The 15,473-nt window shown below is 39.1% G+C and overlaps 1 protein-coding gene across 4 annotated transcripts in view; it reads left to right on the forward strand.

Annotated features, from left to right (window-relative positions):
* Window positions 1-3,093: 3,093 nt before the first annotated feature.
* The window catches only part of srrt (serrate, RNA effector molecule), a 45,959-nt gene continuing 33,579 nt past the window's right edge, over window positions 3,094-15,473 (forward strand). For 2 of the 4 annotated variants that reach the window (XM_062984559.1, XM_062984562.1), the window contains exons 1-2: window positions 3,526-3,713; window positions 10,439-10,511. Coding sequence is in view for 1 of the 4 variants with exons in the window: in XM_062984563.1 (XP_062840633.1) it covers window positions 3,252-3,713; window positions 10,439-10,511; window positions 11,717-11,757 (576 nt within the window). In the remaining 3 variants the exon portion in view is untranslated. Of the gene's footprint in view, window positions 3,714-10,438; window positions 10,512-11,716; window positions 12,081-15,473 lie in introns of those variants that run through there. The other 2 variants (XM_062984563.1, XM_062984561.1) reach the window with 2 other exon arrangements.

Raw genomic sequence — 15,473 nt, forward strand, 5'->3', positions numbered from 1 at the left:
TCTGGGCTGTCTGGCCATGTTCAAGAAGCATTCTCTCCTGACGTTTCGCCCACATCTATGGCAGGGATCCTCAGGTTGTGAGGTGAATACCTGAAGGGATGCCATGTGCAGATTGACGCTACCTTTAGCTGCCATGGCTGAGAGGTATGGAATCCTGGGAGTTATAGCTTCACCAGGTCCTGAGCTTATTTATTTACTTATTTGTTTATATCCCGCTTTCTCTCCATACGGAGACTCAAAGTGGCTCACAATAAAAAAATATCTCAATTTCAAATATACAATCATAAAACTATAGATTATCAGTAATATTATATTTAATAGGGTTGTTGTGTGTTTTCTGGGCTGGCATCCTCAGAGGTTGTGAGGTATATTTAATATATTCATATTACTGTATTTTGCAATATTATTATGTGTTATTATATTGTATTACTGTTAGTATTATACTGTATTACATTATATTATTATCAATATTATATGTATACACGGTATGTATTATTAGCATAGCACAATTAGTATTGCATATTACTGTACTGTACTGTACCACTGCACTGCAATAGTATTAGTATTAAAAGTAAGTAAGTAAAGTATTAGTAATATTACATGTCATATACAATATACGATTATCATACTATTATATATTATTATATTGAACTATATTAATATATAATAATATTAATTATATATTATATATGAAATGTAATAGTACTAATAATACTACCATATAATGATATAGTACAATATAGTAAGTAAGTAAGTAAGTAAAAGTTTATTTGTTTACCGCCCTCTCTCCCGAAAGGGACTCAGGGCGGTTTCCAATATAAAATCAGCATAAAACATTGTACAATAAAACACTGAAAACACTATAAAACGCTATAAGAATTATATAGTAATTTAATGCTTATATTGTGCTATGCTAATAATATATTGTATGTACATTTGATTTGTAAGCCGTTCTGAGTCCCCTTCGGGGTGAGAAAGAAGAGCGGGATATAAATGTAGTAAATAAATACATAATAAATAAATTATTATACCACAATTATGCTATTAGTATTATATAATCTATTGTACTATATCATAAGCTGTAGTATATATATATAAAAGGGTAATGAAATTTCGGCCTAGGACAAAACAACAAAACTACACATCCCAGAAACACTAAACCTGGCAGCACAACCCCTCATCCATGCCTCTACGTTCATACAACAAAAATAAAAGAAAAATAAAGTCCTAATTAGAGGGAGAGGAATAATTGTTTTTTTTCCAATTGCTGCCAGTTAGAAGGCTAAGCTCCGCCCACTTGGTCTCCTAGCAACCCACTCAGCACAGGGGATAGGCAGAGTTAGGCCTCACTTAGGCCTCTTCCACACTGCCTATAAAATACAGATTATCTGATTTTAACTGGATTATATGGCAGTGTAGACTCAAGGCCCTTCCACACAGCTATATAACCCATTTATAATCTTATATTATCTGCTTTGCACTGGATTATCTTTACTCCACACTGCCATATAATCCACTTCAGTGTGCAGTCGGACACAACTGAACTTCATGTCAGGAGAAAACCTTTACCCTTTTCCTTAACTACCACCAATTCCTCAATACTTTATTTCCCATAAAACCAGACTTCGCCACAGCAACGCGTGGCCGGGCACAGCTAGTATATATATAATACTAGCTGTGCCCGGCCACGCATTGCTGTGGCGAAGTGGTGGTGGTATTGGTTAAAAATTGTTGTGTTATTTTTATTTGACGTTATTTGGATTTTTTATTAATTTTATTGTAAGTTATATTTTTATTTATTATATTTTATCATTTTCTTGAATTATTTTTAGTTATTTTCTATTATAGTATTTTATTGTATTAATTTTTTAGTGTTTTTTATTGTTTTTTATTGGGTTGCTAGGAGACCAAGTTGGAGGAGCTTAGCCTTCTAACTGGCAGCAATTGGATAAAAGCAATTATTCCTCTCTCTCTAATTAGGACTTTATTTTTCTTTGCTTTTTGTTGTATCAACCTAGAGCCGTGGATGATGGGTTGTGTTGTCAAATTTCGAGGTTGGGGGGCCTGTAGTTTTGTTGTTTTGTGGGTCGCCGTGATGCCATCACTCTTTTATATATATAGACTAGCTGTGCCCGGCCACGCGTTGCTGTGGCGTTGTCTGGTGGTGTTGGTGAGAAATTGTTGAGATAGTGGTGGTATTGAATGTCTGTTGTATGGTTGTCTTTATGTTTAGTATGCATTTGGTTGTTTGTGTACTGTGAAAGTGGTGAGGGTAGAAGGGGTCTATGTCCCTGTGTAGTATTGTATAGTATTTATACGTTGTCCATGTGTTGTGAATGCTTAGATCAGGGGTCCTCAAACTTTTTAAGCCGAGGGCCGGTCCACAATCCTTCAGACTGTTGAGGGGCCGGATTATCATTTGAAAAAAAACAAACAAACAAATTCCGATGCACACTGTACATGTCTTATTTGTAGTGCAAAAACAACAACAACAACAACAACAACAACGAAAGAACAATACAATATTTAAAAATAAAAATAATTTTAACCAACATACATTTATCAGGATTTCAATGGGAAGCATACTCCTGCTTCTGGCCAATGAGATAGTCAAGTTAATTAGGGTTGTTGTTGTTGTTGTTGTGTGCCTTCAAGTCATTTCAAACTTTGGGCGAGCCTAAGTCTAAAATGTATTTATTTATTTATTTACTGCATTTATTTACTACATTTGTATCACACCCTTCTCACCCCAAAGGGGACTCAGAGTGGCTTACAAATTATATGTACATAATATGTACATATTATGTTGCTGTGGCCAATTGGAATTGCAGTGAATAGCCTTGCTGCTTCAAAGCCTGGCTGTTTTCTACTAGGGATGTGTAGTTTGTTTATTTATTATATTTATATAATAAATAAACAATATATATTTATTATTATTATATATTTATATATATATATATATATATGTATATGTATATATATATAATATTTATTTATATATTAATTATTATTTATTATATTTTATTATTTTCTTGTATTATTTTTAGTTATTTTCTGTTATAGTATTTTATTGTATTAATTTTTTAGTGTTTTTTAGTGTTTTTATTATTTTTTATTGGGTTGCTAGGAGACCAAGTTGGGAGGAGCTTAGCCTTCTAACTGGCAGCAACTGGATAAAAGCAATTATTCCTCTCCCTCTAATTAGGACTTTATTTTTCTTTTCTTTTTGTTGTCTCAACCTAGAGGCGTGGATGATGGGTTGTGTTGTCAAATTTCGAGGTTGGGGGGCCTGTAGTTTTGTTGTTTTGTGCGTTGCCGTGATGCCATCACTCTTTTATATATATAGATTGTGTTTAAAGCTTCTGTTTACAATGTGCAGCCATGCAGGAGTGGCTTCAGGGAGATCGACACCCGGGTGTTTTGGACTCCAACTCCCACAATGCTTTGCTCTGGGAAGTGCGGGCAAAAGCAATGGCGCGCTCCCTGCCGGCGTCAGGAGGCGGCGGCGTCACTGCGCGTGCGCGGGGGCGTGGCCTACCGAGGGACCGCCCACCCGCCCGCCCGCCGCAGGCGCCACGACAACAGCAGCAGCAGCAGCAGCAGGGGCATCTGCCGAGTGGGTTCCGGGCATGGCCGGGGTGCAGCGGATGAAGGTGGCCAACGAGCGGCACAGCAAGAGCATCACCCAGCGGGGGGGCCTCCACCGGAGCCCGGTAAGACCGGCCTGGCCCGCACGGCCCGCTTCGCCCACTTCCAGACCGCTTGAGCTGCCCCTGGCCCATTGCACATGGGAACCTGGGAGTTGTAGTTCTGCAAGGTCTCCTTCTCTAAGTGCATCTACACCAGGGGTCCTCAAACTTTTTAAGCCGAGGGCCGGTCCACAATCCTTCAGACTGTTGAGGGGCTGGATTATCATTTGGAAAAAATACAAACAAATTCCGATGCACACTGCACATGTCTTATTTGTTGTGCAAAAACAATAACAACAACAACAACAACGAAAGAACAATACAATATTTAAAAATAAAAACAATTTTAACCAACAAACATTTATCAGGATTTCAATGGGAAGTGTGGTCCTGCTTCTGGCCAATGAGATAGTCAAGTTAATTAGGGTTACAGGGTTGTTGTGTGCCTTTCGGGCTGTGTGGCCATGTTCCAGAAGCATTCTCTCCTGACGTTTCGCCCACATCTATGGCAGGCATCCTCAGAGGTTGTGAGGTATGGAGAAAACTAAGCAAAGAGGTAAATATATATCTGTGGAAAGTCTAGGGAAGTCATAGGGAAGCTGATGAAGAAGCACAACCTACAAACTATCTACAGACCCACGAAGAAAATCCAACAAATGCTACGGTCAGCGAAGGACAAGAGGGATCCTCTCTCTTCTGCAGGAGTCTACCGGATACCCTGCAGCTGTGGACAAGTCTACATAGGGACCACCAAACGCAGCATTGCCCAAACAAGAGTCAAAGAACATGAAAGGCACTGCAGACTAATTCAACCAGAGAAATCAGCCATAGCAGAGCATTTGATGAACCAGCCTGGACACAGAATACTATTTGAGAACACAAAAATGCTGGACCATTCTAACAACTATCATGTCAGACTACACAGAGAAGCCATTGAAATCCACAAGCATGTGGACAACTTCAACAGAAAGGAAGAAACCATGAAAATGAACAAAATCTGGCTACCAGTATTAAAAAACTCAAGAATCAGAACAGTAAATAAAAAGCAATACTCTAAAAACAGAGGATTTCCAGACATGAATCAACCTAGGGCAGTTAACGACTCTAAACAAAGGATGCCCCAGAGGCAGGAAGAAGACAGCAGATAAGCTTTTCAATGCTAATTAAAGTGATTAACTACACACATTCACACTGACCTCTCTCACCCTAGACTTTCCACAGATATATATTGACCTCTTTGCTTAGTTTTCTCCATACCTCACAACCTCTGAGGATGCCTGCCATAGATGTGGGCGAAACGTCAGGAGAGAATGCTTCTGGAACATGGCCACACAGCCCGAAAGACACACAACAACCCTGTGATCCTGGCCATAAAAGCATTCGAGACCACATTAATTAGGGTTGTTGTTGTTGTTATTGTTGTGTGCCTTCAAGTCATTTCAGACTTTGGGCAAGCCTAAGTCTAAAATGTATTTATTTATTATTTATTTATTTACAGCATTTATTTACTACATTTGTATCACACCCTTCTCACCCCAAAGGGGACTCAGAGTGGCTTACAAATTATATGTACATACAATATATTATATTATTAGCATAGCACAATATTAGCATTATATATTACTATATTGAACTATACCACTATACTGTAATATTATTAGTAATATGATATGTAATATAGAATATATAATTAATATTATTATATGGTATTATTATTAGTGTTATATTGTATTACATTATAATATTATTATCAATATTATATGTATATAGAATATATTATATTATAAAACTGAGGGCGTGGGCCAGGTAAATGATCTCAGAGGGCCGCACCCGGCCCCCGGGCCTTAGTTTGGGGACCCCTGATCTACACAATCCTTCAGATTGTTGAGGGGCCGAATTATCATTTGTAAAAAAAAAAAAAAAACACTTACAAATTCCTATGCACACTGCACATGTCTTATTTGTAGTGCAAAACAACAACAATGAAAGAACAATACAATATTTAAAAATAAAAACAATGTGTTGTCGAAGGCTTTCATGGCCGGGATCACAGGGTTGTTGTATGTCTTTCGGGCTGTGTGGCCATGTTCCAGAAGCATTCTCTCCTGACGTTTCGCCCACATCTATGGCAGGCATCCTCAGAGGTTGTGAGGATGCCTGCCATAGATGTGGGCGAAACGTCAGGAGAGAATGCTTCTGGAACATGGCCACACAGCCCGAAAGACATACAACAACCCAATGAAAACAATTTTTCCCAACATAAACCTATCAGGATTTCAATGGGAAGTGTGGGTCTGCTTCTGGCCAATGAGATAGTCAAGTTAATTAGGATTGTTGTTGTTTTGTGCCCTCAAGTCATTTCAGACTTTGGGCGAGTCTAAGTCTAAAATTTATTTATTTATTATTGATTTATTTCCTACATTTATATCCCGCCCTACTCACCCCAAAGGGGACTCAGAGTGGCTTAATAATTATATGTACATACAATATATTATATTATTAGCATAGCACAATATTAGCATCATATTACTACGTTGTACTACACCACTGTTCTGTAATATTATTAGTAATATTATATGTAATATAGAATATATAATTAATATTATTATATGGTATTATTCTTAGTGTTATATTGTATTACATTCTAATATTATCAATATTGTATGTACAGTAGAGTCTCACTTATCCAACACTCGCTTATCCAACGTTCTGGATTATCCAATGCATTTTTGTAGTCAATGTTTTCAATATATTGTGATATTTTGGTGCTAAATTCATAAATACAGTAATGACTACATAGCATTACTTGCGTATTGAACTACTTTTTCTGCCAAATTTGTTGTACAACATGATGTTTTGGTGTTTCATTTGTAAAATCATAACCTAATTTGATATTTAATAAGCTTTTCCTCAATGCCTCCTTATTATCCAACATATTCGCTTATCCAACATTCTGCCGGCCCGTTTATGTTGGATAAGTGAGACTCTACTGTATATACAATATATTATTAGCATAGCACAATATTAGCATCATATTACTACGTTGTACTACACCACTGTTCTGTAATATTATTAGTAATATTATATGTAATATATAATATATAATTAATATTATTATATGGTATTATTCTTAGTGTTATATTGTATTACATTCTAATATTATCAATATTATATGTATATACAATATATTATTAGCATAGCACAATATTAGCATCATATTACTACGATGTACTATACCACTGTTCTGTAATATTATTAGTTATATTATATGTAATATATAATATATAATTAATTTTACTATATGGTATTATTATTAGTATTATATTGTGTTACATTATAATATTATCAATATTATATGTATATACAATATATTATTAGCATAGCACAATATTAGCATCATATTACTACGATGTACTACACCACTGTTCTGTAATATTATTAGTAATATTATATGTAATATAGAATATATAATTAATATTATTATATGGTATTATTCTTAGTGTTCTATTGTATTACATTCTAATATTATCAATATTATATGTATATACAATATATTATTAGCATAGCACAATATTAGCATCATTACTACGATGTACTATACCACTGTTCTGTAATATTATTAGTTATATTATATGTAATATATAATATATAATTAATTTTACTATATGGTATTATTATTAGTATTATATTGTGTTACATTATAATATTATTATCAATATTATAAGTATCTACAATATATTATATTATTAAAACTTATATAAAATATTATATTATAAAATTGAGGGCGGGGGCCAGGTAAATGACTTTGGAGGGCGGCATCCGGCCCCCGGGCTTTAGTTTGGGGACCCCTGATCTACACTGTCGGATTAACCCACTTTCATACCACTTTAGTTTCCCTCAACTCAATGCTGGGAGTTGTAATTTTATGAGGCTTCCAGCCTTCTCTGGGCACATCAGCACTGTGGGATTTAACCCGGTTTGAAACCGCTTTAACTGACCTGGCTCAATGCTAATGGGACCCTGGGAGTTGTAGTTCTACCTCCTTTAGGTGCACCTACACTGTACGATTAACCCAGTTTGGTGCCACTTAAACTGTCTAAGCTCAGTGCTAATGGGATCCTGGGAGTTGTAGTTCTACAATGTCTCTTTCCTGCCTTCTCTATATGCAGCTACACTGTAGGATTAACCCAGTTTGATACCACTTTAGCTTCCCTGGCTCAATGCTAATAGGACCCTGGGAGTTGTAGTTCTACAAGGTCTCCTTCTTGCCTTCACTATATGCATCTACACTGTAGGATTAACCCAGTTTGGCACCGCTTTAACTACCCTTGCTTTATGCTAATGGGGCCTGGGAGTTGCAGTTTTACAATTTACATTTCTAAGCACAGCTGCACTATAGGATTAACCCAGTTTGGTGCCACTTCAACTGCCCTGGCTCAATGTGGGTGGAATCCTGGGAGTTGTAGTTTTGCAAGGTTTCCAGCATTCACTAGGCCAAAATTGTGTCAAAATTCACCAAAAAACCCAGCATGACTTGGGTGGTGTGTCACTTCCAAGAAAAAAACCATAATTTCGCAATATGTATAGTTTAAATAACAAAAATATATAATTGTAATATATAACTATTTAATAAATCAAAAACTATTTACTACCATTATTTCCATGTACAACAATCTATGCTACCTCTTGCAATTTTCCACGCTGATTTCTCTCTATTCTAGTTTCAATGTAGTCATGAATCATGAATAATATAATAGTAATCATATGATAATATACTACAATAATAGAATAATAATAGAATGAGATTATATATAATTATATATAATGTGCATAATTCCCATGGAGTAAACAACAAAACCACTGGACCAAATCACACTAAATTTGGCCACAAAAGACATTAGTCATCCAATCAATCTGCATGCGGCAGCGTGTCAGTAAAAATGGTTAGGCGTGTCAGTGCTGACACGCGTGTCATAGGTTGGCCATCACTGCACTAGGCGCATCTACATTATGGCATTAACCCAGTTTGGTGTAAACATTGATGCGAGAACAAAGTTAACGTGGACTGAGTCTCAATAATTGTTTGTTGGGGAGACGTCCTTGTGAAGAATATATGGCATCGAAACAAACCTTAACTGTCCCTCTCTCAATGCTATGCGATCCTGGGAGTTGTAGTTTTGCAAGGCCTCCTACCTTTTCCCAGGTAGGCAAAGGAATGCCGTTTGGCACCACTTTAACTGGCTCAATGCTCATGGGGTCGTGGGAGTTGTCATTTCGCAAGGTCTTGAGCAGGGGTCCCCAAACTAAGGCCCGGGGGCCGGATGCGGCCCATTGAAGCCATTTATCCGGCCCCCAAAAGGCACAAGGGAATAAGGGGGTTGGGCTAAATGACCCAAGGGGTCTCTTCTTCTCTTACAACCATTATTATTATTATTATTATTATTATTATTATTATTATTATTATTATTATTATTAAGGCTGGGTGGCCATCACTCAGGGGTGCTTTGCTTGTGCTTTTGGTGCACAGAGGCAGAAGGGAGTTGGACTCAATGGCCCAAAGGGTTTCTTCCAACCCTCTTTATTATTATTATTATTATTATTATTATTATTATTATTATTATTAACATTGAGGCTGGGTGGCCATCTGTCAGGGGTGCTTTGCTTGTGTTTTCAGTGCACAGAGGCAGAAGGGGATTGGACTCAATGGCCCAAAGGGTTTCTTCCAACCCTCTTTATTATTATTATTATTATTATTATTATTATTATTATTATTATTATTAACATTGAGGCTGGGTGGCCATCTGTCAGGGGTGCTTTGCTTGTGTTTTCAGTGCACAGAGGCAGAAGGGGATTAGACTCAATGGCCCAAAGGGTCTCTTCCAACCCTCTTTATTATTATTATTATTATTATTATTATTATTATTATTATTATTAACATTGAGGCTGGGTGGCCATCTGTCAGGGGTGCTTTGCTTGTGTTTTCAGTGCACAGAGGCAGAAGGGGATTGGACTCAATGGCCCAAAGGGTTTCTTCCAACCCTCTTTATTATTATTATTATTATTATTATTAACATTGAGGCTGGGTGGCCATCTGTCAGGGGTGCTTTGCTTGTGTTTTCAGTGCACAGAGGCAGAAGGGGATTAGACTCAATGGCCCAAAGGGTCTCTTCCAACCCTCTTTATTATTATTATTATTATTATTATTATTATTATTATTATTATTAACATTGAGGCTGGGTGGCCATCTGTCAGGGGTGCTTTGCTTGTGTTTTCAGTGCACAGAGGCAGAAGGGGATTGGACTCAATGGCCCAAAGGGTTTCTTCCAACCCTCTTTATTATTATTATTATTATTATTATTATTATTATTATTATTATTATTAACATTGAGGCTGGGTGGCCATCTGTCAGGGGTGCTTTGCTTGTGTTTTCGGTACACAAAAGCAGAAGGGGATTGGACTCAATGGTCCAAGGGGTCTCTTCCAACCCTCTTTATTATTATTATTGCTATTGTTGTTGTTGTTATTATTATTATTATTATTGCTCGGTGGCCAACTATAGTCCGGCCCTCCAACGGTCTGAAGGATTGTGAACTGGCCCCCTGTTTAAAAAGTTTGGGGACCCCTGGTCTTGAGCCTTCTCTGCCGGACTACAAATCCCATGATTCCAAGCCAAAAGGAAAAATAGAACTAATGGCTGTTGTGTAAGTCTGTTTTCGAGTGACGTCTTGGTCTCTTTTGTGTGTGTGAAGATGCCTCAGGAGGAGAAGGCCCCCGTCGGACCCTGGCTGCTGGCCCTCTTCGTCTTTGTGGTCTGCGGATCAGGTCCGTAGTATTATTATTATTATTATTATTTATTTTCTCTTTTTGCAAAAGGATCCTTTTTTAATGTGTTGTTGAAGGCTTTCATGGCCAGGATCACAGGGTTGTTGTATATCTTTCGGGCTGTGTGGCCATGTTCCAGAAGTATTCTCTCCTGACGTTTCGCCCACATTTATGGCAGGCATCCTCAGAGGTTGTGAGGCATGGATAAACTAAGCAAGGAAGGTAAATATATATCTGTGGAGAGTCCAGGGTGTGAGAAGAGTTCTTTGTCAGTTGGAAGCCAGCGCTAATGTTTCAGTTCATCACCCTAATTAGCATTGGAAAGGTTTGTCTCTTGCCTGGGGGGGCATCCTTTGTTCAGAGTCATTAGCCGTCCTTGGGGCTCCTCTGCCCTCAGAGTGTTGCTTCCCATCTACTGTTCTGATTTTTGAGTTTTTTAATACTGGTAGCCAGATTTTCAAACCTTTTTAATGCTAATTAATTATAATAATAATAAAACTTTATTTATACCCCGCCACCATCTCCCCACGGGGATTCGGGGCAGCCTCTATATATATATATATATATATATATATATATATATATATATATATATATAGGCTGCCCTGAATCCCCGTGGGGAGATGGTGGCGGGGTATAAATAAAGATATATATATATATATATATAAAATAAATAAATGGCAGAATAATGGGGTTGGATGTTCAGGGGTCGCTTCTTAACTCCACGTGATATAAACTACCTGGATGCCCACTGAAGTATCCCTCGGGAGGTTTTCAAATGGACTTGATGGCCATCTGTTGAGAGGGCTTGGATTGTGTCTTCCTGTCAAGTACAAGGGGGTTGGACTAGATGACCCTTGGGGGTCTCTTCCAGCTCTAGGATTCTGCTATGATTAAGAGCGGCCCACGGCCTCCAAAACAATGCAATTTAAGACCCTACATGGAATAAATATTACAATTAAATATACATGCATGCATGGGAAAACTTCAGCCTTCCCTCCAGTTGTTTTGGACTGCAACTCCCACCATTCCTAACAGCCTCAGGCCCCTTCTTTTTCCCCCTCAGCCGCTTAAGCGGCTGAGGGGGAAAAAGAAGGGGCCTGAGGCTGTTAGGAATGGTGGGAGTTGCAGTCCAAAACAACTGGAGAGAGGGCCCAAGTTTGCATTGGATTTGTATACTGTTCAAATTGCATGTCTTTCCACAGCCATCTTCCAGATGATCCAGAGCATCCGCCTGGGGGGCTGAGGGTCATCCGGACCCCCCCCTTTTCCTCCTCCTTTGACCCTTGTGACCTCCGCTGACCCTCAGGGAATTTTGGGGCGATTTCTGGACTTCTCTGCCAGCCTTTGGACCCATTTCCAGCCACGAAAGAACGGAAGCCGTGATTTTGTGGAACTCAAAACAGTGTTTTTTCTCCAAACGAGGAGATTCTGGTGAATCCGCACATATTTCTGCAGCATGTTTTTAGGGGGGCGAAGGGAGGGAAAGTGGGCCGAGTTCTGCCTCTCTGTGGCCCCCGGTCCTTTTGCAGCCGCTGAATAAAAACAGAATACGTTGACCGCCTTGGACACTTTGCCACATTTGGACTACAATATCTGTCTGCCTATGTGAAACATCAATATATGTAAGTTGGTTGGTTTGAACCACAAAGGATCCTCTGTTGTGTGATGGATCTGGACCAGACGTGGACCACAGAGTCTTCGTGATCCGACTTAAAAGAATTGAAGGGTTTGAACTCAAAGAAGTACCGGATATACTCGAAAATAAGCCGAGTTTTTCAGCCCTTTTTTTTTTGAGCTGAAAAAGCCTCCCTCAGCTTATAATAAGGTCAAGGCCAGGCAACAGAACTGTTGCTTGCAATATATGATATATTTCTCTCTTACCCTCCCTTATCAGTGTGTTTTCCAAAGCCTCCCTCGCTCTTAACCAATAATAATAATAATAATTTATTTTTATACCCTGCCCCATTAACCCAAAGGGACTCGGGGCGGCTTACATGGGGCCAAGCCCAGGCCAAACAAGCAATACAAAACACAACAGTAAAACAAATCAATCAACAATAAAACAAATCATCAAACTAATAAGGTCACATAAAATAGACATACTTTGATAAAATCCTAGGGAATGTTTTGAAAAAGGAAAAACGCCCTTGCAAGTCAGGAAGAAGAAAAATATATATCAATTAATCTTATAAAAGCATTTCCCCCTGAAAATATTTATTAATCTCTCCTACAAATATATAGGCATTTCCCCCTGCATGCATTTGCAATCCCTATGTACTTATATATCTCCATCTATATATATACATTAATTTTATACAGTAGAGTGTCACTTATCCAACATAAACGGGCTGGCAGAATGTTGGATAAGCAAATATGTTGGATAATAAGGAGGGATTAAGGAAAAGCCTATTAAACATCAAATTAGGTTATGATTTTACAAATTAAGCACCAAAACATCATGTTATACAACAAATTTGTCAGAAAAAAATAGTTCCATATGCAGTAATGCTATGTAGTAATTACTGTATTTACGTATTTAGCATCAAAATATCATGATGTATTGAAAACATTGACTACAAAAATGCCTTGGATAATCCAGAACGTTGGATAAGTGAGACTCTATATGATTTTTCCCCTCATACGTTTGCAGGTCCTTGCAAATCCTATATACATATAGATTCATGAACCTGTATATCTGTATCCATGTATATACACATTATTTAAGCTATTGATGCCTCGATTAATGTAATTTTATTGGTATCTATTTTTATTTGGAAATTTACCAGTTAGCTGCTTCATTTCCCATCCTTGGCTTATACTCGGGTCAATACGTTATCCCAGTTTTTTTTTTTGGTAAAATTAGGGGCCTTGGTTTATTTTCGGGTCGGCTTATACTCGAGCATATACGGTATTCCGTTTGGTTCCAAAGGGAAAGAAAGGGAGGAAAGTGGTTTGGCTGTGGCCAAGTGACATTTCTATTAGGTGAAAGGAAAGGGGAAGAAAAGGACGAAAGGAAAAGGGATTTGGGTTGCTGTGTTTTCCGGGCTGTATGGCCATGTTCTAGAAGCAGCATTGTCTCCTGACGTTTTGCCCACATCTATGGCAGGCATCCTCAGCCTCAGGCCCTTTCCTTTTCCCCCTCAGCCGCATAAGCGGCTGAGGGGGTAAAGGAAGGGGCCTGAGGCTGAGGATGCCTGCCATAGATGTGAGCGAAATGTCAGGAGAGAATGCTGCTTCTGGAACATGGCGATACCGCCCAGAAAAAACACAACAACCCTGTGATCCTGGCCATGAAAGCCTTTGACAACACAATAATAATAATAATGCAAGTAATAACACCGAGTAGGTCAGTTGCAGCCAGTACTGACTTCTGGCTTTGCTGCTAATTTATAGCCCTGAGCTCTCAGCAGAGATGTTCCCAGGGCCAGGTCTGATTGCTCAGCATTTTTCCTGTGATTCTAGCTGACTTTCTCCTTTCTTCTTTTGCCCTTCGCTGTTCTAAAAATGTAGGGACTGGTAGTATGTCCTCCTCACCTTCTCCTTCCTCAACACTTGGCCCCAAATCCCCAAGTGCTACCCCTTCAGCCACCTCCTCAGAAGCAGATGAGTAGCCCACAACACTTAGCACAGCGGGCTAAACCTCTAGCTGCAGAAAATCCTGCTGATTGAAAGGTCAGCAGTTTGAGTTCAGGTCGGGGTGAGCTCCCGCCGTCACCCCCCGCTCCCTGCCCATCTAGCAGATCAAAAGCAGAAATGTGAGTAGATAAATAGGTACTGCTTTTAGCAGGGAAAGGCATAATTAAGGACATTGATTGGGAGGATGTCTAAGGTCAACAAAGCTCGGCATGGAAGATGGAGTGATACCACCCACACACACACACACACACACACACCTGTGGCCAGAGTCAAGCACAGCCTCCAAGATGCTGGAAATGGAAAGATGGGAAATACCTTTACTTCTGTCTGTGTATTGTCTGTCCTTGTTAATTGTGTAAAGACATTGGATGTTTGTCCTGTAATCTGCCCTGAGTCCCTTCGGGGAGATAGAGCGGAATATAAATAAAGGAGAGAGAGAGAGAGAGAAAGTGACGGGAAAGAAGAGAAAGTAGAAGAAAGATGAAAGGAGAAGAGAAAGGAAAGGGGAAGAAAGGAAGTGATGGGAAGGGAGAGGGGGAAGGAAGAAAAAGGGAAGGGGAAGGAAAGGAGAAGGGAAGCAGGGAAAAAGGGATGGGAAGGGAAGGAAATAAAAAGGAGAAGGAAAGAAGAAGGAAAAGAAAAGTAGAAGGGAAGGAAGAAAGCGAAGAGAAAGAAAAGGAAAACGGAAGAAAGGGCCGGGCTGTGGCGCAGCTGGCTAGTAACCAGCTGCAATAAATCACTACTGACCGAGAGGTCATGAGTTCGAAGCCCAGGTCGGGTTAAACCCCCGACCATTAAATAGCCCGGCTTGCTGTTGACCTATGCAGCCCCGAAAGACAGTTGCATCTGTCAAGTAGGGAGATTTAGGTACGCTTTATGCGGGAGGCTAATTTAACCAATTTATAACATCATAAAAACTGCCAGCAAAACACGAGGAAAGGAATGAGGAAGTACAGCCACTAGTGGACGGTGAAGCAACAGCTCCCCCTGTGGCCGGAATCGTGAAGCTGGAAAAAAATGTTAAATGCCTCTGTGTCTGTCTATACTGTATGTTGTTTGTCTGTTGGCATTGAATGTTTGCCATATAGGTGTTCATTGTAATTCGCCCTGAGTCCCCTTCGGGGTGAGAAAGAAGGGCGGAATATAAATACTGCAAATAAAATAAATAAATAAATAAGAAAGGAAAGGAGGAGGAAGAAAGTGACAGGAAAGGAGAAGGGAAAGGAGAGGGAAGGAGGGACGAAAAAAGGGACAGGAGAAAGGGAAGGGAAGGAAATAAAATGGGGAAGGAAGGAAAAGAAAAGTAGAAGGGAAGGAAGAAAG

The sequence above is a fragment of the Anolis carolinensis genome, chromosome 6 (genome assembly GCF_035594765.1).
Source record: "Anolis carolinensis isolate JA03-04 chromosome 6, rAnoCar3.1.pri, whole genome shotgun sequence".
NCBI lineage: Eukaryota > Metazoa > Chordata > Lepidosauria > Squamata > Dactyloidae > Anolis > Anolis carolinensis.